Below are 21,854 nucleotides of genomic sequence, written 5' to 3'. Positions count from 1 at the left end.
GGGTCTGGAGCTCCCAGACCCCTCAAGCCCGTTCACAGACTGGGCCAGAAACCCTTTACATGCCAGGCTGGGTCACCAGACCCCTTCACGCAGGTCCATGAGCTAGGTAACCGGCCGAAAGGTCCTTGGAGCCATAGGTTGGAAAGCATGGCTGCGCAGAGTGGACACCCAAGGCCAAGACCCACCTGCCTGCTTCACCAAACTCCCCTTCTTTCTTTCTTTCTTTCTTTCTTTCTTTCTTTCTCTCTCTCTCTCTCTTCCTCCCCCTCCCCCCCCCGAAGAACACAAGAATAGCAACAAAACTAAAAAAATACATTGACGCACATGTGCACTTACTCCACACACACACACACACACACACACACACACAAACACACACACACAATTTGCTTATAAAGAATGCTGAACCACACCCAACCGGACCCAAGGTGAGGGTCTTGACCAAACTATTCTATTTTCCCAACAGCACTCCCCACCCACCCCCAAAGCGGCCTAGAAGATGACAGAGGAAGGCAGCTAGGGGACCTCTACGTTGCTCCACCCTAAATGGGGGCTCTGAGACTCCACAGGCCAATTTCGGTAATGGGGAAAAACTGCAGGAAATGGCTCCATTATCTTTGCTAAGAGAAAGCGGCACTTAGGAGCGGGACCCTCCCTGCACCCTGTAGGTGAGTCAACATGGAACGTGGCAGAAAGACATACCTTCAGAGCCCATTAAAACTTCTGACATGTGCTTTATTTCCCCAAATTTGGCATGTTGTGTGGCATATTTTTTCAGGTAATTCTTTACATCATGACTCCGCATGCAATTTTATCTTCCAAGAGAGTAAAGAGCGTAAGAAAGGCTTTGACAGCCTCTGGTGAGCTGGGGCTGAGGGGCTCAGACCCCGTACCCTGGAGAAGCAGGGCTGAGAGGGAGTTCGCCAAGACCACCAGCCAACTCAGCCTCCAGTCTTCTTTTTTTAATGCTTGACATGGGGGTTGTTGGTTAAACTGCTTCTCGGACTGTGCTAATAGTCCCACCCAGAGAACCCCATCTCCTCCAGAGAGCAACTCCTTTACTTCCTCCAGGAGTCTCCCAAAAGCCACGACAGGCCTGCCTGACTGGAGGCCGCTCTCCAGCCACAGAACACGACAAGGCTGAGAACTACTGGGGCCGGCAAAACTGAACCACAGGGCAGCTCGCACGTGTGCACAGGATGCATGCATACACGTCTGAGGTGTCCAAGAGGCCATCGGCAGCAGGCACAAGGCCATGTGCACAAGGCCATCTGTGGCGGCGCTAATGAAAACAGCAGCTCGTCAGCGGGACCCAGGTTCTGCTCACACTGGAAGTGCCTAAATGAAACCTGGTACACCCACGTGGGGCACGAAGCAAGTAGAGGGGGAGGTCAGTGGGCATGTGCTGACACAGAGAGGCCGCCAAGACACGACATCAAGTGAAAGAGCAGTTAACCGACAAGGTGTGGGGTGTGATCCCATCTTTACTGAACAACACAGGAAGGAGAGCCTCCTGTGCATGCAGGCGTGCAGGCAAACCCCCCAAAACCCACCCAGCAGTGAGCAATGGAGAGGGACTGCAACATCCCCCTTATCATGTTAGCAAGCATGTATTCGTTTTACCTGTAGAATTTTTTTTAATTTTTAGTTTAATGGTCATTATAAGGTGTGACTTTATGTCCCTGCCAGAGTCTGCTCCTGGCTGGACTACGCACACCAGTGGGAGCAGGCAGTGAGAGATGAGGTTCCCACAGCTGGCAGCTGTGGACTCGGCTGCCTCTCCCCTCAGTGCGCCCCTCTGCTCCCCCAGGCCGGCGGGAGGCTGGGCTCCTCCACCAGCAGGTGGCATGGAGCCCACCACAGGACTCTGGTTTCAGGTAAAAAAATGGACATTAAAAAGAAGAGCACAGGGGCCGGCCCGGTGGCGCACTGGATAGTGCGCCGCTTGGGAAGCGCGGCGGCGCTCCCGCCCGAGGGTTCGGATCCCACATACAGACCGGTTCCCGCTCACTGGCTGAGCGAGGCGCGGGAGCGACACCGAGGGTTGCAGTCCCGTTGCCGGTCCCCGGTCCGGTACGGGGGCAACACTGAGGGTTGCGATCTGTTGCCAGACACGGAAAAAAAAGACAAAAAAAAAAAAAAAAGAAGAGCACAGAAACTCAGAGACGAGCTTTCCCATAGCCACTCTGGGCAGCTCAGGGCCATCAGGGCCTGAGAAGTGGTATCACCAGCACACCGCAGCTGCACAGAGCCGTCACCCAAAGGGAGCAGCAGGGGACTAAAGCAGTGGGTTCCCACGACATCAGGGTGAACTGAGATCTGAAACGGTCCACGCTGAATGCTTGAGACAAAGGAAAAGCTTTGACCTGCAGCTGCCACAGGCTTTGCCACCTGTCTGAAGATAAACCTTCCCTGACACTCTATTACCCTCCAGACAGTCTCCATTTGCTGGACACCCCTGTCAACAAGCCTCAATTGTCCACCCCAGTCTTCCGTCAATTTAGCTTCAAGAAGCTCAAACGCCCTACACTTGACTAAGACACAGCCCTAGCAGGCAAGGCAGAGGCCTGCGCTCTGACCCCAGCCCTGGGCAGCACATGTCCCCTTGGTCTGCAGGCCTGCTCTACATTCTTCCTGGCAGGAGCCTGCATTCCACACTCCAGGGAGAGGGGATACTTCTCAGGTCAACATGTCCCAGACAGCACTTTGAGTGAGTCAGACAACAAAAGCTGTACTGTGAGAAAATAATGTTCAAACGTGGCAAGAACCAGGGGCAAGAATCCCCTGGAACACACCCTGAGCCTCCTTCCTCCACCCCCAGGGAGACTGTCAACATGGCTCCCAATTATACATGTTGGGTAGAGGACAGAAAAGAACCTTATCGTTCAGAATAATAACAATAAATCCACAGCCAGAAATGGAGGAAGGTGCTCTCCAGTCAAGCCTGTCCCTCCCGGGCACAGGGCTCTCTCAAAGGAAGCGCACTGGGCTTTGCTTCTCCATCACGGCCACCCCACCATGTGCCGCAGGGAACAGGACTGGGGCACGAGGCAGCATCCCTGCCAGCAACCCTCTCACTTCTGGTGTCATATCACCAGACAGGTTAAAAGTGCTGACGGTGCGAGGAGGGGTCCACAGGGGTGCAGAGGTGCAGGGCTATGGCATCCATCTTCTGACCTAGGGTTTTGCTAGCGGCCATCTGTGCCCTCAACCCACGCGCTGTTCAGTATGCAAGTTACACTGCCATAAGGAGTAAAAACAGAAACAAGGAGAGACAAAGGATGGGGTTTTACCACCTTTACTTTCCTACATGCATTGACATCACGCCAGGGCCACAGAAAGATGGAAAGACAAGTAAAGAGCTAAGCAGGAGATGGGCAGTGGTCTTCAGCCAGATGTCTGCCCAGGCTGCAGAGCGCAAAGTCCCCTGGGCACATCAGGAAGCGTGTGGGAGCTGATGGCGTCCTTCTGGAAATGCGGATGGGGGGCCCACAGCACCACCGTCCTGCCCCAGCAGGAGCGGGCCCTGCACAGGAAGCAGCGTTGGTGTCCCTGATCCCAAAATGCTCTCTGTCCTCCTGGACCTGCCCAGGCTTAGACGCCTGCGCCAAGGAAAGGAGACTCAGCAGGCAGGCTTAGTGAGGGTATCAACAGAGGAAAATGCTCAGTTCTGGAACCAACCGCCCCATGCAACAGAACTGCCTGGGTCTAACCAAAGGGTGGGTTATTGGAAAGAGAGGAAAATCCCAGAGTAGCAAGAAGGGGCGGCCAAGGATGATCCACTTAGCAAGCTGCGTAGCTCAGGCTAAGGGCTGGGAAAGGGCCAGGTCTTGGCCCAGGAAGAAGCGGAGGTGGCCATGGTGCAGACACTGGCCTGAGAGCAGGGGACAGGCAGGGCCCTCACTGTTAAAGACGCAGTCACTGGGACTCACAGAAAGACTGTAAAAGTCAGTGTCCCACCATCAGACCGTGACATTAAAGGAGGAAGCAGCATCTACTCAACAGTGCTCTAGATGCCAAGAGTTCACAAGGCACACCCACTTGAAAGGCCTTTATTCCTATCTGTGGGTAAAAAGTCATTCCTCCTAAGACCTTGATCGCAGGAATGGGAAAATAAGCAAAATCTAAGAAAAGATAAAGGGACAGTCGGTGATGGCATGGGCGTGGGTCTCCAGCAGAATGAACTCAGACTGCAGGAGCACCCTGTCTCAGTTAGTCAGGCCCAGAGGAGTGGAGGGGCTCTGTGACATGCCCGGAGCCCACACTGGGGTCACCTTCAGGGTCGGTCTCAGGAGCATTCCCTCCCTTGTCCACAGCCTTGCTCTGAACACTTTCTCACCAGCATTTGCCAGCAAAACGCTCCCTTACTATCTACACACGAACTTCCAACCCCTCTGTTAAAGGGCGACCAAAAAGCTCCTCGACAGCCTGGAACTCTCCCCTCCTGCTGCGTGATATACTGAATGACAGCGAGGGGTCTGTCTGCCGGAGAGGACGTTCCAGACAAGAACACAGCACAGCAGGCACAATCGTGGCAAGAATCTAAGTCCACATATCCTGGGAAACACCATGATTATATGTCCACATGGCTGTTTCTAAATCTATCAAAAGCAAACAGATCAAAATCCTGACACCACCAGAACATTCAAAAGCAAAATACAGGTCAGGGAAATTCCGAGTTACAAAAAATAAAAACTGAGTGCCCTCTAGTGGCTCCACACACACTCTCTCATGTTGGTGATGAATGGACTTTAGCTCCCTTGCAACGCTGTAGAAAAAATAAAAAGGATTATTCATCACGGAGAGCCAAAGTATCTCACTTAAAGTGACAGCCGCATATCATTAAGATCTCCAAAGGAACCATATAAGTTCGTAAAATACCGGAGTAAGAAAAGTTTCCATCATAAGTTAAACACTAGTGGATATTTAAAAGTCTCTTACTCTGAGTCTTGGGAGGCACTGTCTGCAAATGCTTGAACATGGGCTGAAGGTGACCACATTAACATGATATGAATGCAGCCATAAATCCAAATTAAATAAACCAAATTAAATCAGGTTCCATCCGTGTAGATCTGCTGGTCTGCTCCTAGTAACTAAAAGATAGATTATGCTGCTATAGCACATTTACACAACAGTTCAGTTCCTGATCCTTCCTATAACCAAACTATGCTCCTCTCTGCCAAGGACACATGATAAATCTTTTGGTAGAGAGACAAAAGTGTGTGCACCCACGAGCTCTGCATCATGCAAAGTCAATCTGCTGCCCAGTGGGAAAATAGGTAAATGACACCTGGGAAAATAACTCCCTCGGCCCAGTCACCTAGAAAGATGCTTGTTGCAGTGAGTGACAGGATAATCAGGAGCCCAGAAGTGAGCCAGCTCTGTGGGGAACCCTCCCTAAGAGGGGTCCCTCTCCCCAAACCTCAATGATACCCACTCGAGCCCAAGCACATCTGGCCTCCTGGTCCTCTTCCCTGTACCCAGATCCCTGTCCAGAGGTCTAGATGGTGGCTTCTGGAGGACAGGTTGCTTCTCCCTTGTCTTCCTCCTCCTCCAACAGCAGGAAGAAGGGCAGGAACTACTAACATCCACTCATTCACTGGTGGAGAAGTGCAGAGAAAGGTGGTCAAAGCTGGAATGCAACCACACAGTCAAAGCAGCAGGGTGTGGGGGACAGAATGAGGACTCGGGGTCAGGAGGTCAGCCTCCTCAATCCAGGGGGCAACCAACACCTGAGGGTTTTGCCCACCCTGAATCCACACTGTCTTCTGATGGTTTTCCTTTGGGGAATCACCCTCCCAGCTCTTAACCATATAGTCAACGGCAAGCCCAACCCCCATACCAAGACAGGGCATGTGATCCAGGACAGACGTCCCCACCCTTGACCTTATCAGTCATACAATGCAGTGACCAGCAATGTTCCAAGTGGCAACTGCCACGTAGGGCCATGTTGAGCAGAGCCACCACCAACCACAACGGACATGCAGTCAGAGTAGAAAGTAAACCTTTTTGTTTTAAACCATGGAGATGGGGGAATTATTTGTTACCACAGCAAGCCTGACTAATACACTCCAAGAAGAGTAGAAGGAGGAATTGCAGACAGCACACGAGTACGCAAAGTCAACAGCAGCCCACAGAGGCTGTGGGGCACTGAGGAGGAAGCTCTGCAGGGACGAGACCCTCAAGCTGGGCTTCAGAGATGAGTAGAAGTTCCCATAAGAAAGGGCAAGAAGTGTTTTATGGCTGTATGTATTTTTAATAATGTGGGAATATGTAAAAAAAAAAATTTAAAAAAATAAAACTTCCAAATTCTAGGTAAAAAGGAAATAAGAACTCAAACAATTTAGGAATTAAGAATACTACAAATCAAAACCCATGAAATGGGGTCCAAGCTGTACTTGGAAGAAAATCGCAGAACCTGAAATGATTTTATTAAACAGCATAAATGAAAAATAAGCCAAGCATTCAACTTCCTAAAAACCTGAAGAAATTAAGAATATGGAATTAATTAAGATAAAATTAAATTTAATTAATTAAAGATAAAATTGGAAACATAAAAACAAAGAACAAGAGAACCAATAAGAGAAAACAGTAGCCGATTATCTGATGAGACTCATGAGATGTGCAAACCTTTGATAAGCCCAACCAGAAAAGGAAGCGTCCCAGCAAAATAATAGGAATGGGAAAGGAATTTAACCACAGACACAAACCAGAATTTTTAAATTAGATACAACTTTATTCCAACATCTTTGTAAATTAAATTGGCTATTTTTCTAGAGAACATATATGCCAAAAGTTAACAGAAATGAGGTGGAAAATGTAAACAGGCCAATAACCATGAAAATAAACTTAAATGGTTGTCCAAAAATCCCTTGAAAAACCCTCAGGTTCCTGATATTTTCACAGGTAAATTTCATCAGACCTTCAAGAAATAGGTCCTGCTTTTTGTTTAATGCCTTTTAAAGCACAGAAAAAGATGGAAAGCTTCCTTCTGAAAGACATGACAAACAAGAAAGCGATGGCTCAGGGGTCTGCAAACTACAGCCCGCAGGCCAAATAAAGCCTGTAATCCGTGTGTGCAAATAAAGTTTTATTAGAACAGAGCCATGTTCATTCACTGACATATCATCTGTGGTTTTCAGGGTATACCAGCAGACATGAGTAGCTGTGACAGAGACCATCTGGCCCCCCAAAGCCCAAAATATTTATTATTTGGCCTTGATGGAAAAAGTTTGCTGACCTCTGCCATAAATGATCCTCAATTATAGAGACAGAAATTGAAACAGAAACACTGAATTAAAGTTAATCAAATCAAGATGGACATAACTGTAAAGCTCTCCACACGTCATTCTCTACCTCTCTGTCTTACTTTATTCTTTTTCTGTTTTTTAGAGCAGTGTTTTAGGTTCACAGCAATATTGAATAGAAGGTACACTGAGTTCCCATAAACTCCCTGTCCCCACACAGCTTCCCCAACTATCAACATCCTGCACCAGAGTGGTACATTATTCTCTTGCTTCCTAATATATTTAGTAGTTGATTTTGTCTTTTTAAAATGTAAGTTCTAGGCCGGCCCGGTGGCACACTGGAGAGTGCGCCACTTGGGAGCGTGGCGGCGCTCCCGCCGAGGGTTCGGATCCCATGTGGAGACCGGTTTCCACTCACTGGCTGAGCGCGGGTGCGGGTGCAACACCGAGGGTTGCGATCCCGTTGCCAGTCCCCGGTACGGGCGTGACACCGAGGGTTGCGATCCCGTTACCAGTCAGTAAAAAAGACAAAAAGGAAAAATAAATAAATAAATAAAATAAAATGTAAGTTCTGAGGTCAGGAGCTTAACAAAGTACCTGGCACATCATAGACCCTCAGTAAGTATTTGCCAAATCAATGAAGGTGGGAGGGAGGTGAGGGGGAGGGAGATACACTCGAACTAACCCTGAGTCACCATGCCCTTAAGTTCTTCCAGAATGGCTAATACAAGACAGTAGAAGCATGGCCAGCACTGAGCTTTCTGGACCCAGTGAGAACCTAATTTCCTGGGCAGTGTCATGCCCATTAAGGACTGTGGGGTCAAGAGACATTCCATGGAGGTGTACTGCAGCTGCTCCTGCCCTCGTGGCCACCTTGCTGCCAGGAAGAGTTTGGATCTCGTTTAATTGAATGTGGTTGAAAGGAGCACTGTAGTGGATTGGATTATGTCCCCCCAAAACTCCCTGAAGCTTGAACTGTGTCCCCCAAGTTTCATGTATTAGAAACTTAGCCCCCACTGTGACTGTTAAGAGAGTGGGAAATCCTATCGTGGTATTGAAAGGTGGAGCCTTGAAGAGGTGATTGGATTGTAGGACCGTGCAGTAGTGAATGGATTAAAAATGGTGGTCAGGGGCGTGGTTCTGAGGGCTTTAAAAGAAGAGGAGAGTCTGTCTCTGCTTTCTCTGCTTCTACCATCTTGCAATGTGAGACCCCTGGGTCACTGTCGCCACCACCAGATGGACTTTGGACTTGCCAGCCTCAGAAACTGTAAGCAATAAATTTTGTTTTCTTATAAATTACCCAATTCCACGTATTTTGTTGTAAGCAACAAAAATGGACTACTACAAGCACATACATGTGGTCACTTCCCAGCAGTCCTGCCAACAGCAGCAGTATAAGAATAATGCTACAGTGACAGCCGATGGCGATTGCTGAGCATGAGCTCCACGCCAGGCAGTCCTGAGCACTTGACTGTGTCTTTACGCATCTAATCTTCTCTACAGTCCTTTGATATGCTTTGCCCATTTTTCTTTTCTTATTGATTTGGAAGAGCTCTTTCTATAGTCTTTCTTCTTTCTAGTGTTCTAGTTCTAATTCTCGCAACTAATTTTTAATGGCTATATGTATTGCAAGTATCTTTCAGTCTGAGATGTGCCTCCTAACTTTGTTTAAGGAGTCTTCTCTCATCCAAAAGTTTTATATTTTAACATAACCATATTTCTCAATCTCCTCTTTTTGGTTTAAGCTTTTCTATCTTGTTCAAGAAGGCTTTCCTAACTCCAAGGTCATAAAAATATTTTCCAATGTTTTCTTCTAAAATTTCTCAAGTCTTGTTTTTCACACTTAGGTCTTTAATCCACCCCATTTTATGCTGAGGAAACTGAGTAACAGACATAAGTAACTGGTCTGATATCATTCAGTTAGTAACTATGGGCCCAGACAGTTAGCTCAGCTGGTTAGAGCGCAGTGTTATAATATCAAGGTCAAGGGTTCAGGCCCCCAGACTGGCCAGCCACCAAAAAAATAAAAACCTAGATATAAGGCTGTTAAGGTTGTCTATACAACACCCGGTAAGTCTGCACTCACAAACAATGCACACACCTGTTCTGACAGTCACTTAAATGCTGCCTTATTCTACAATTCCTTTCTGACGTCTATCGAGATTTACCCATAATGATATGTATAGATCTGTTTCATTCATTTAGCCAGTTTACAGCATTCCATTGTCCAAATTAATCAGCTTCTTATCCTTTCACAACTGGGGACCAGGCAGTTGCTGTCATATTTTGGCTATTATAACGTGTTGTCATGAGCAGAACTAGCTGTTCTCCGCAACAGGTGCCTAGAATGGCATTTTTGACTTCTAGGGTATTAACTAAACATCACAAAATTGCTCTTCAAAGCAGCTATGCGCAGCCCAGTCCTCCCACCGTGGTGAGAGCCCCTCCTTCACCACAGCCTCGTTAGCCGTCACGCTGTTAGACAGCTAGGTTTTACCAATAGGAGGAAATTTAAATGATCTCTCACTTTATTTCGCATTTCTGATTACTAGTGAAACAGTACTTTTTCTTACGTTTATTGGTTATTCTGATTTCTTCTCTGTGAATTCCCTCTTCATGTCTTTGCCCATTTTTCTTTCCTGTTGCTTACGTATTTCTTATTGATTTGGAGGCAATCTTTCTATAAATATTCTTCTTTCTAATCTTCTAATTCTAAAATTTTCTAAAATTCCTAAAGTTTTGTTTGTTAATCCATGTGGAATTTATTTTTATACATGGCATGAAATTAGAATTGAATTTTATATTTTTCACATGGATAACCAGTCACGCCAGCACCATGTACTGGCTGCGCCTTCCTTACTCCTGCGTAGGCAGAATCATTGCTCCCTACCCCAAAGACGTCTACATCCTAATCCCCAGACTTATAAATATGTTACGCTACACTGCCAAGGGAATTAAAGTTGCTGATCAGCTGACCTTGACATAGAGAAATGATCCTGGATTACCTGGGTGGGTCCAACATACCCGCAACAGTCCTGGTAGGTGGAAGAGAGGCAGGAGAGCCAGGGTCGGGGAGACTGGAATATGCTGCACTACTGCCTTTGAAGATGGAGGAAGGGGCCAAGTGATGCTGACAGCCTCCAGAAGCTGGGAAAGGCACGGAAATGAATTCTCCCCTACAGCCTCCAGAAGGAACCAGCCCTGCTGAGACTTTGAATCAAGCCTATGAGACCCATTTTGGACTTCTGACCTCAGAACTATAAAGGAATAAGTCTGTGTTGTTTTTAAGTCACTAAGTTTGTGGTAATTTGTTATAGCAGCAGCAGGAGACTACTACATTCCTCATCTGTAAGCTGTCACATACCATGCTGGCTTTGTACCGTTATCTGTTTATCTCTGCATCAATGCCATATTCTTCCAGTTACCATAACTTTATGGTAAGTCTGCAAATCAAGAAAGGTGAAGCCCCCCGTCTTCTTCAAAATGCCTTGGCTGTTCTTGACTATGTATTTCTTTAATTAAAAAAAAAAAAAAAAGAATCTATCTTAAATGAAAGTAAATTCAGACCATGGGGAAATACATTCCAGGCAGACAGCATGAGCCGAAGACTCAAAGTCATGGAAACACATGGCATGGTTAGTGAATCACAACGGCACAAGTAGCTAGGAAAAGTTGCAAAACTACCAAACTATCAGCGTTGGGAGTGGAAGATTTCTGTAGCCTAGAAACCAATAATAGCAGTGAAAGACTTCTACTTCTGCCAAGATGGAGTAACAGGGTCCAGATTTACCCTCCTATCTGAGACAAATTTAAAAACTAAAAGCAGACAAAATATATAAAACAATGGTTTTCAAGACAATGGACTTCAGGTAACAAAGGAGAGTGATCCTGAGGGGCAGGAAACAAAAGAGGGGAGCCCTCCAATTGCCCCAGCTTACTGTGTTCAGCAAGTCTGCAGGTCACAGAGAAGGGAAGGAAAACACAGGCAGAGCACAGTGGACCCTGATTTGAGAAGACAGAGCTAAGGGTCCAGGGAGGCCAAGGAAGCTCAAGTTCAAAGGACAGAGCACCAGAGAGGAAGAGTTACCCAGACAGAAACTCTGATCATGTACCACAGGGTCTCCCTCCAGCACTCAGTAGGGTACTGATAAGCAAACTAACAAAGGCCAGAGAAAGAGCCACCAGAAAGGATTACAGAGAACAGTACTTGGTGTTCACAGGGCCAGACATAGCGCCTGTTCACACCAGCCATTTTTCATGGGACACCGGCAGAGTACGCAAAAGGGTCTTGTCATCTTAGTAGGGAATAATTAATCCCACCTAACAAATCCTGAAAGGTTCAAACAACTTTCAAAGCTTAAGAATATTTATCAAATACAAAAATATTCAGCACCAGATGAAATTCCCAATATCTGGAATCCAATACAAAATTATCAGACATGCAAAGAGGTGGAAAAATATAACCCAAGTTAAAACAAAAATCAATCAAACAAAACCAATCTAGAACTGACAAAGATATTAGAGTTAGTAAATAAGGATATTAAGATACTGTATCTCATATAAATATAATAAAATAAAATAGTTTTCAACAAAACTATATGAGTATGTCATATATCCAAAAAGTTAGAGGAAACATTGAACATATCAAGTCAAGACATGGAAGTTATAAAACAGACCCAAACAGAACTTCTAGAGATGGAAATTACAGTATCTGAGATGAAAAATACAGTGGATGGAATTAATGGCAGATCAGACGCTGCAGAAGAAAAGATGAGTGAACTTGAAGACACAGCAACAGAAACTATCCAAAATGAAAGAGAGAGAGAAAAAAAGATCAGGAAAAGTGGACAGAACACCAGGGAGCTGTGAGACAACCTCTAGCAGGCTGATATGCGTGTAATTGGGGCCGCCAGAGGAGAGGATGAGAGAGGAAGACGGAAGAAAACATTTGAAGAAATAATGACCACAAATTTTCTGAATGTGATGAAAACTATAAATCCAGAGTTCCAATAAGCTCGATGAACCACAAGCAAAGAGTCAGTTACAGAACAACTCTGGGAAAACGGAGGCAGCGCAGACTCCAATCCCCTCGTGAAAGAGACACGGTAACTAGGGAAGCAGAACCAGATCCACAGAGGACGTCACAACTGATCCAGCCCAAAAGAAGCCCAACAGCAGGGCCGTCCCATCAGAGTTTATAATTAATTTGATCAGAAGGTCTTCAAACATAAGTAGCTGCTTGTTTCCAATGCCATAACTACAACATAATCTAAACACTTGAAAATTCCTTTCCAGAAAAGGTAATTATATTTTTCCATTAAAGTTAGCTATATAGGTTCATTCTCTAAAGAAATTATCTATTCAGGTATTTCTACAAACACAGGTGAACTATGTTTATTGCATATTATTATAGTCCTTTTAAGTAACTTAATCAAAAATCAGAGCAATTATGTTTAGATTTAATCACAAAATATACCTATTTTATACTCTAGGATCCAATCTTCCTTTCATATTTACGTTCTTAGAGGTTGATATTTCTTTATTTTTAAAATGTAACTATGAATATATGTCAAAGAAGGAAAGATACTAGATTGAAAGCAGAGGATGGGCTAGAAATAGATTTGACCCTTTGTTTAGTATTTTTAAACTTGAGTCCTAAGACTTCAATGCATTCAGCTTTCTCAAATAAAATTGGCAATTTATTCTAAACTGACTCTGACAGAAAATACATGCCTACCACCCACTACTGCAAGGGTTCTAGCAGACATTCTGGCAATACCTCAAGTACAAGGGGTGCTGTACATTTCGGTACCACTTACATAAGATGGATTATTAATGCATACATCGGTGATAAAAAGAAATACTGAGAACAATCTGGAAAGCAGAATATTCAAAAACTGAGAGAACAGAACGATCAAAACCATCAAATGTACTGCCTCTATGAAGAAGGAAAATACTTAGTGATGTGGTTTGTCTCTAAGCAGTCAACCATCAAGTTTTGGTACCTGAAAATCTTTAGACAACTCAGAAAATCCTGGAAGACCATGAAAATGGAGGTCAACATACCAAGTTCTAGGCCACAGAAATAAGAATGCTGCAGTCACCAATTGTAATTCGATTAAATTCAACAAGACTAGTTTCCATAAACTAGAATCACAACTCATAAAGAAAATCACTCCCAAGTGAAAGAATCACCAGCACCTTTGTGCCAGGACTCACACCGAGAAGAGAAAGCAAGTCCTCCCTGGACACTGGCACCTACCAGCTAGAGGAAAGCCATCGGGAGGACGGGGAACACGAAGCTTCCCTCTACCAGCTTACACATTTGTTCATTCCTGATCCTTCCATGTAGAACCAGCAAAGAGAATAATGGCCTGTGATCTCGGGGTCCTAGAACCTTCTTTGACTAGCGAGATCTCCAGATGCCTAGTGCGAAGGATCTACTCACTCAGGGTGGACTTCTAGAACACCCCCTTTCAACTTCTGCCTCTCGCTTCATTATAGATGAAATTCACCATCAGGACATGGGTCTAAACTAAGAGGCCCTGAACACAGGGTACTGGCCACCGCAGAAGACGCTGAGCCAACCAAATACTACTGACAACTGGCAGTAGCTTTTTAACCATCTAAATGCACGCAGCTTTGTCACCACCCACAAGGCAAGGACTGTACCTCTGCTGGTAGCCCTGGCTGCTTGCAGCCAATTATTACTCCCTTTCTAAAGAAAGCCACATACCGAGATAGACTCCCAGCCCCCAAGGACAGTGCTTCAAGGTGAGAAGACAGCTACATTAACAGTGCAAACTAGAGCTGGCAGGCAGTCCTGGCTTTCAGGCAGCCTCTCATCCTCAGTCCCAGGCTTGCGGGACACCCACATAAAGTGCCCTTTTAGGCGTTAGTGACAGAACCACCCACAGATGCTTGCCCGGGGAGCTGTCAAGTAACTGAGACGAGTGGCTAAAGCACAGGTGACAAATGCTGGGCCACACTTTGTCACTGTCCAATTCTACACCTCCATACCAAGCAAAATCCCAACTAACTGGTTCAAATTAAAGCAATCTGTGGCCATTATCTTAAGAGTGTGGTGACTACTATACTGGACTAAGTACTCTTGCCGGGGAACAGATGGAAGTCGTGCTGTGTGCCTGTAAAGTCAGCTCTGTGGGAACACTTACTTGATGGGGACGTGGGTGGCTTCCTGGAGGGCCTCCGCTCTGCTCTGGTGCTGCTGGCATGCTCTGTGGGTGTGTCCTGGTGTTCTTCGGAGCTCAGGGAGAACTGGAACTGGACCGTTCCTGACTCCACCTGCTTCACCTGGGATTGAGCACAACGAGAGCGATGATGGCCTCTCCCATCGTCAGCAGTCCTGTCACAATGATTCAACCAGGAACAACACGCCCGGCCCCAGAACAGAGTCTAAGCAAAATCAAAGACTTCTGAAGCCACATGTTCTCAGATTATAGTCAAGTAATTTTCTGAGCAGAAAACAATTGGTTATGGCATTAAAATCCCATAGGACCATATTATCACAGAATGACCATTACCCAACTAGAAATTAAAAATACAGGTTGAGTGTCCCTTACCTGAAATGCTTGGAACCAGAAGTGTTTCAAATTTCAGATGTTTTCAGAATTTGGAATATTCGCATTATATCCAGCGAACACTTCCTTTGAGCGTCGTGTTGACACTCAAAAAAGTTTCTGATTTTGGAGCATTTCAGGTTTCAGATTCTTGGATCAGGGATGCTCAACCTGTATATCTCCAGTTTGAATGTGTGTTTTTTTTTTATTAAACTATGTAAAACTGACTTTTTAAATTTTAGTTCTATGGGTTTTAACACACGTGTAGATTCACGTAACCAGCACCACATCAGGATACAGACCAGCTCCGTGACCCCAAACACTCCCTTGAGCTGCCCCTTGTAGTCATATCTTGCCCCACCTAACCCCAGCAATCACTGATCACTTCCCCAGCACTACAGTTTGGTCTTTTGGAGAATGTGACGTAAATGCAATCATGTGATATAAAGCTTTTGAGACTGGCTTCTTCTATTCAACATAATGCTGATGACATCCATCCAAGTTGTAGCACTTGTTGTACATCAGCAGGTCACTCCTGTTTATTACTGAGCAGCATTCTGTTGCATGGATGTACCACGGTTTACTTAGCCATTCACGCATTTAAGAACATTTGGGTTGTCTGCAGTCTGGATGATTATAAATAGAGCTGTTATATACTGGTGTACAGACTTCTGTGTGAACACACATTTTCACTCCTCCAAGAGTAGGCCTGCTGGGTCATATGGTATGTATGTATCAAATTTTATAAGAAACTTCTAAACTGTGATTTATTTCTGGACTTTTATTCTGTTCCATCAATCTTTGTGCCAATCTCTTCACCAATAGCACTCTATATTGATTATCGTAGCTTTTCCAGTCTTACTACAGGTTCATCAATTTTGTTAATCTCTTCAAAGACTCAGTTTTTTGGTTCATTGGTTTTTCCCTATTTTTTAATCTATTATGTTTCTGTTTTCAATTTCATTGGTTCCTGCTCTTTATTACTGACTTTCCTCTTCTTGCTTTAGGTTCATTTTGCTATTCTTTTTCCAATTTCTAAAAGCAGGTCAGATTATTGACTTAAGATCTTTTTTTGTCCTAATATAAGCATTTAATGCTATAGATTTTTTAAAATTTGATATGTTGTATTTCCATTTTTTTTCAGTTCAAAATATTTATTTTCTCGTGAGGCTTCCTCTTTGACTTATGGATTATTTAGAAATACATTGTTCAATTTCCAACTGTTTGGAAATTTTTATGTTATCTTTGTTATTAATTTCTAGTTTAATTCCCTTATGATCAGAGAATATACCTTGTATAATTTCAATTTTTTTTTAATTATTAAAGCTTGTTTTATGACCCAGGATACTGTCTATCTTGGTGAATGTTCCATGTACACTGGAAAAAATGTGTATTCTGCTGCTGTTGGGTTGAGTATTCTACATGTGTCATTTTTTTTTTTTTTTTTTTTGTCTTTTGTCTTTTTTCCGTGTCCGGCAACGGATCGCAACCCTCAGTGTTGCCCCCGTACCGGACCGGGGACCGGCAACGGGATTGCAACCCTTGGTGTCGCTCCCGCGCCTCGCTCAGCCAGTGAGCGGGAGCCGGTCTGTATGTGGGATCCGAACCCTCGGGCGGGAGCGCCGCCGCGCTTCCCAAGCAGCGCACTATCCAGTGCTCCACCGGGCCGGCCCATACATGTGTCATTTAGATCCAGTTGGCTGATGGTGATGTTCAGTTCTTCCGTATCCTTGGCAATTTTCTATCTATTTATTCTAAGTTTACTTAGAGAGGAGTATTGACGTCTCCAACTATAACTGTGGATTTGTCTATTTCTCCTTTTGGTTCTATCAGTTTTGCTTCATGTATTTTAAAGCTCTATACTAGATGCAAACACTTTGGCGATTGTTATGTCTCTTGGTGATGACCCTTTTATCATACATAATATCGCTCTTAATTCCTGGAAATTTCCTTTGCTCTGAAGTCTACGTTGTCTGATATTAATACAGACATTCCAGTTTTCTTTTAGTGTTTTCCTAGAATATTTTCCATTCTTTTATACTTACAACCCACATCATTATATTTAAAGTATATTTCTTATAGACAGTATATAGTTGGACCTTATTTTCCATTCAGCCTGATAATCTCTGTCTTTATATTGGTGTTCTTAGACTATTCACATTTAATGTAATTACTGGCACGTTTAGATTATGGACTACCATTTTATTATTATTTGTTCCCTCTGATATTTTATTCCTATTTCCCCTTTCCTGCCATCTCCTAAACAATTCCATTTTATCTACCCATTGGGTTTTTAACCATCTCTTTGTATTTTATTTTAGTGATTGCTGTGAGGGTTTAAAATATAAGTACAGTCACGTACCACATAATGATGTTTTGGTTAACAACAAACTGCATATACAACGGTGGTCCCACAGATTATATAATGGCTACACCGTATAGCCTGGGGGCGTAGTAAACGGTACCATCTAGGTTCACGTATTACTTCAAGTGGGATGCACAATGCCCGTCCACATGCAGTCCCTTTACCACCCCTCCTTTTCTTACAGTGTCTTATGTACGGCATCTACACAGCTTGAAAATCTACCAGAAACTAGTTGGATTTTTGCTTCAACCATCCAATGTACTTTAAAGAACTCAAGAAAATACGAATACTGTATTATATTTATCATTCTGTTGTTATTTCTTCGTTCCTGATGTTCCGAATTTCCATCTGGTATCATTTCCCTTACACGTGAAGAAATTCCTTCAGCAATTCTTTTTAAAAATGTGTGTTGCCAACGAACTCTCTTAGTTTGAGTTCATCTGAGAACATTTTATGTCACCTCTGTTCCTGTGTCATTTTTGCTGGATATAGAATTCTGGGTTCTGGGGTCTTTCTGTTAGCACTTTTAAAATGTTGTCCCTTTTTCCTTCTGGCCTCTATGGTTTCTGATGAGGAATCCAGAGTCACTCAAATTATTGTTTGCTGTAAGTAATGCATCATTTTTCTATGGCTGTTTTCAAGATTTTTTTGTGTCTTTGATTTTCAGCAGTTTGACTATGATGTGTCTGGTATGGATTTTTTTGCAATTATCTCCAGGGTTCTCTAAACTTCTTGATCTGTAGGTTTACATCTTTTGGCAAATTGGGGAAGTTTTCAGCCATTATTTCTTCAAATAGTTTTTCCTGTGACATACTCTTTCTCCTCTGCTGGGACTCTGATGGCACAGGGGTCAGCCTCTTGGTATAATTACCCCACAGGTCAAGGCCAAGGCTTTGTCCAATGTCTTCCAACCATTTTCCTGTCTGTTGTTCAGGGTGGAACAATTCTATTGATTTGTCTTCAAGTTCACTGACTCTTCTGTAATCTCTTCTGCTATTAGGCCATCTAGTAATTTTTTTATTTTGGTTATTTTACTATTCAGTTCTAAAATTTTGATTCTTCCTCATATTTTCTGTCTCTTTACTGAGACCTTCTATCTTTCCATTTGTTTCAAAGGGGTTTGCTTTTATTTACTAGAGCATTTTTATAATGGCTGGTTTAAATTCTTTGTTAGTGTCATTTCAGTGCTGGTGTCTGTTAAATGTCTTTTCCCTACAAGTGGAGATTTTCCAGGTTCTTCATATGATAATTAATTTAGATCATATCATGGGCGTTTTGAACATTACAAAACTCTAAGTCTTACTTAAATCCTATGAAGAACGTTGAAATTTTTGTTTAGGCAGGAACCAGCCCCATTGGGTTCAGGCCACAGTTTCTGACCAGTCTCCTGTGGGCTGTGGTTCCAATGCCAGCCCCATTTCCGAAGCCTGGGCAGTGCTCCTGGATCTCCCCTGCATGTGCTCCCCCAGTGGGTGACCCTGGGACTGGGTGGTAGCCTATCCCACAGTTCAATTCTCAAAGTGTTTGATATGCTACCTAGGGTCAGACCCACACCTATGTGGCTTGGGGGCGCACCAAGGTCTCATGAACAACTTTACAAGGGTGATTCACTAGCCTCTCCCTCAGTGATCTCGCTGGTACATTCCAGTTCCCTGAAGAGCCCCTTTCAATTTTCTGACCGCCCTGCTGTGCTGCACACTTTCTTTTTTTTTTTTTTTTTTTTTTTTTTTTTTTCTTTTTTTTTTTTTTTCTTTTTTTTTTTTTTTCTTTTTTTTTTTTTTTCTTTTTTTTTTTTTTTCCTTTTTGTCTTTTTTCGTGTCCGGCAACGGATCGCCACCCTCAGTGTCGCACCCGTACCGGACCGGGACCGGCAACGGGATCGCAACCCTCTGTGTTGCCCCCGCCCCTCGCTCAGCCAGTGAGCGGCCAGTCTGTATGTGGGATCCGAACCCTCGGCGGGAGCGCTGCCGCACTTCCCAAGCGGCGCACTGTAGCAGTGCGCCACCGGGCCGGCCCAGTGCTGCACACTTTCTGCGATGGTGCCTGAATCCAGGGCCAAGCAGTGGGAGGACAGAGTGCTCTAAAAAGAGGCAGGAGCGTGTAAAAGAGCTAAAGTTCTTATCTATCATCATGGAAAGTCAGTATATAATGTCTAAAATCAATAAACTAAGAAACAGCAGTAGATGCATATTATTTAGAAAACAAAGGTAAATACCATAAGTCACAGCTAAAAGTGGAAAGTGGCTGCCTATGGAAACATAAATATTTTTATAAGGGGCGACTATTCACTAAAGGGAAAAAGATAGGAGTTGTCTAAAGAAAGAAAGATAATCATGATACATTACTTCATTTCACAGTAAATAACAATGTAATAATCATTAATGATATAAACCCTAAAATCTACTTAGCCAAAAATTATAGAATTTTTATAATATTTTTATTTTTCTTTGATTAACATCAACCACTCCTACCCAACCATAAATTCTATGGGATCAGGGATGTTTTTCTTATGGTACATGTAGGTGCTCAATGAAAATGCATTGACTGAATGAATGAGATAAAGAACTAACTGGTGTGGGGGCAGAGACAAGGCATTTCTAGGTTTCCATCCAGTCTGATTTGATAGGTGCTGGCACCATTATGTGAGAAATACAGGAAGAAGCAGAGGAGTGCTTTTATAGTACGGGAGAGTGAATCGAGCTTATGACCAGTTTCAGTTCACTGTTTTTGTTAATGATATCTGTTTAGAGCAGTGGTCCTCAACCAGGGGCGATTTTTCTCCCAGGAGACATTTGGCAATACCCACAGACTTTCTGGGCTGTCACAATTTGGGGGGTGCCCCTGGCATCTGGTGGGTGTAGGCAGGGATGCTGCTACACACCCCCAGTGCACAGGACGCCCCACAGCACAGGATTATCTGGCACAACGTGTCAATAGTGCTGAGGCTGAGAAATCCTGATTTAGAAGTGGTGTCCCTTGTGAAAACTGGCAGTATTTGATACGTTTGTGTCCTTGACATAGTAAAACCTTCAAAACACTCATGCCCCAATATAGCTTACAGTTCAAAAAGCAAAGGCAATGTAATGTTCATAAACCTAAAAGTAAATAGAATAAATATTTATTTATGTACGTACCCAGACTGGGGATGGGGGTGGGGGGAAGAAAGAAAGAGTGAGAGAGAATGGTGACGGCTTCGGGGTTTCTAATGGCAATTTTATAATAAGGACTCAAACGAGACTGTGTGGAAATGCAGCAAAATATAGTCCCATGATGAGGGACATTCCTTGTAATAAGAAAAGCTGCAACAATCAGCTGTTCCCTTATTCAGGTCCCCAAAGCATTATCCGAATCATAAATAACACTGAAAATGATAGTCGTCACTACAGTCAGCACAGAGGTGACATACTGAAATGGCAGGTACAGCCCCTTTCCTTTAGAAAAATGAGACAACTGAGCACACTCAAAGGCTCCTGTTTGCACAGCTGACACAGGCGTATTTTAGGAGTGTGAGCAGAAGAACTAAACAGCACACCCAACAGCACGCACTCAGAGTCAGGGTGCACCCCAGACACTGTCAGGGAAGTGGTCTCACGCCATGTCTGTGGCACCCAGGTCACTACTAATGATCCTCCAAGGCCAATGATGGGGCCAGGGGGAGGACAGGGATGTGACCCCTCACACACGCACTTCGGCCTACCCTCCCCTACCTTCATTTGCTTTCTGTATTAGGGTTCAGAGAACATTTCATTTCAGAATAGTTTTTTTTTAAACCTGAGAATCTCTGCTAAGGACCTACCCCTCTGTACTCAGCTGAGAGAGCCATGGTCCAGCAGGAATTAGTGACAAGTCACAAGGACAAGCCAGGGCTGGAAGCCAGACCAACTGGCTGCCACCACTGCACTCATCCTGCTAGGAAACCCACTAGCAAAGGCCACGAGGCCCATCCTCCTCCAATGCACCAAACGTACATAGCCAGAAGTGGATCTCATTGCAAAGTGTACAAATCAGAGTCACAGATCCACCAAGCCACCTCAGGAGATCAACAGGTGAACAAGGGTGACATAAGACCCAAAACTGGCCTCATTGAGTTTACATCTGACTAAAAATCAGCAATCATATTTATCTTAAGGGCATATCCAGGAACTGACATCTGCCAACACATTTGTCAACTTCTAGTTCTGAAAATGCATGAACTTGCTAGAAGCTCACCAGAGAAGTGTCATATGTAAGGAGTATCTATTGACGTACCTCTTCGGAGCTCATGCTGGCTGAGGGCACTTTATAGACCAGCCGGTGAAAAGGGTTGAGCTGGATCCCGCCCTGCAGAGGCAAGGTCACCCTCCCAGGACCGGCTCCCAGCGAGGGGTTCCAAGCGGCCCAGCGGACTGTGTGCATACATGCCAAGCTGGACAAAGATGTGGCTGAAGTTGCCTAGGGTGAAAACAGAGGGATGGGTGTGTGAGTCATCACAGGAGCCACCTGCAAGGGAAATCCATAGCACTCTCACCATGAAATTCAACCAGAGCACAGCACGACAAGGGGCAGGGACCGTCAGCTCCATTTCACAAAAGAAGAAACGGAGGCAGGAGGGGACAAGGCATCCCCGGTGCCAACAGCCTCCATTCTGAGACCCTCCAACCCGCCCAGGGCCCTTGTGTACCC

At 44.5% G+C, this 21,854-nt stretch overlaps 1 protein-coding gene across 1 annotated transcript in view; it reads right to left on the bottom strand.

Moving 5' to 3' along the window:
• Positions 1 to 21,623, bottom strand: part of NPHP4 (nephronophthisis 4) — a gene marked incomplete at its 5' end in the record, with an annotated part of 72,593 nt that extends 50,970 nt beyond the window's left edge. The window contains 2 exons of the mRNA XM_008589419.1: positions 14,423 to 14,561; positions 21,441 to 21,623. Coding sequence (XP_008587641.1) covers positions 14,423 to 14,561; positions 21,441 to 21,623 — 322 coding nt within the window. The remainder of the gene's footprint in view (positions 1 to 14,422; positions 14,562 to 21,440) is intronic.
• Between the last annotated feature and the right edge of the window lie 231 nt (positions 21,624 to 21,854).

The sequence above is a fragment of the Galeopterus variegatus genome, unplaced genomic scaffold (assembly GCF_000696425.1).
Source record: "Galeopterus variegatus unplaced genomic scaffold, G_variegatus-3.0.2 Scaffold5430, whole genome shotgun sequence".
Taxonomy (NCBI): domain Eukaryota; kingdom Metazoa; phylum Chordata; class Mammalia; order Dermoptera; family Cynocephalidae; genus Galeopterus; species Galeopterus variegatus.
The sequence above is the reverse complement of the archived record's forward strand: the minus strand, read 5'-3'. Positions and strand labels throughout refer to the sequence as shown.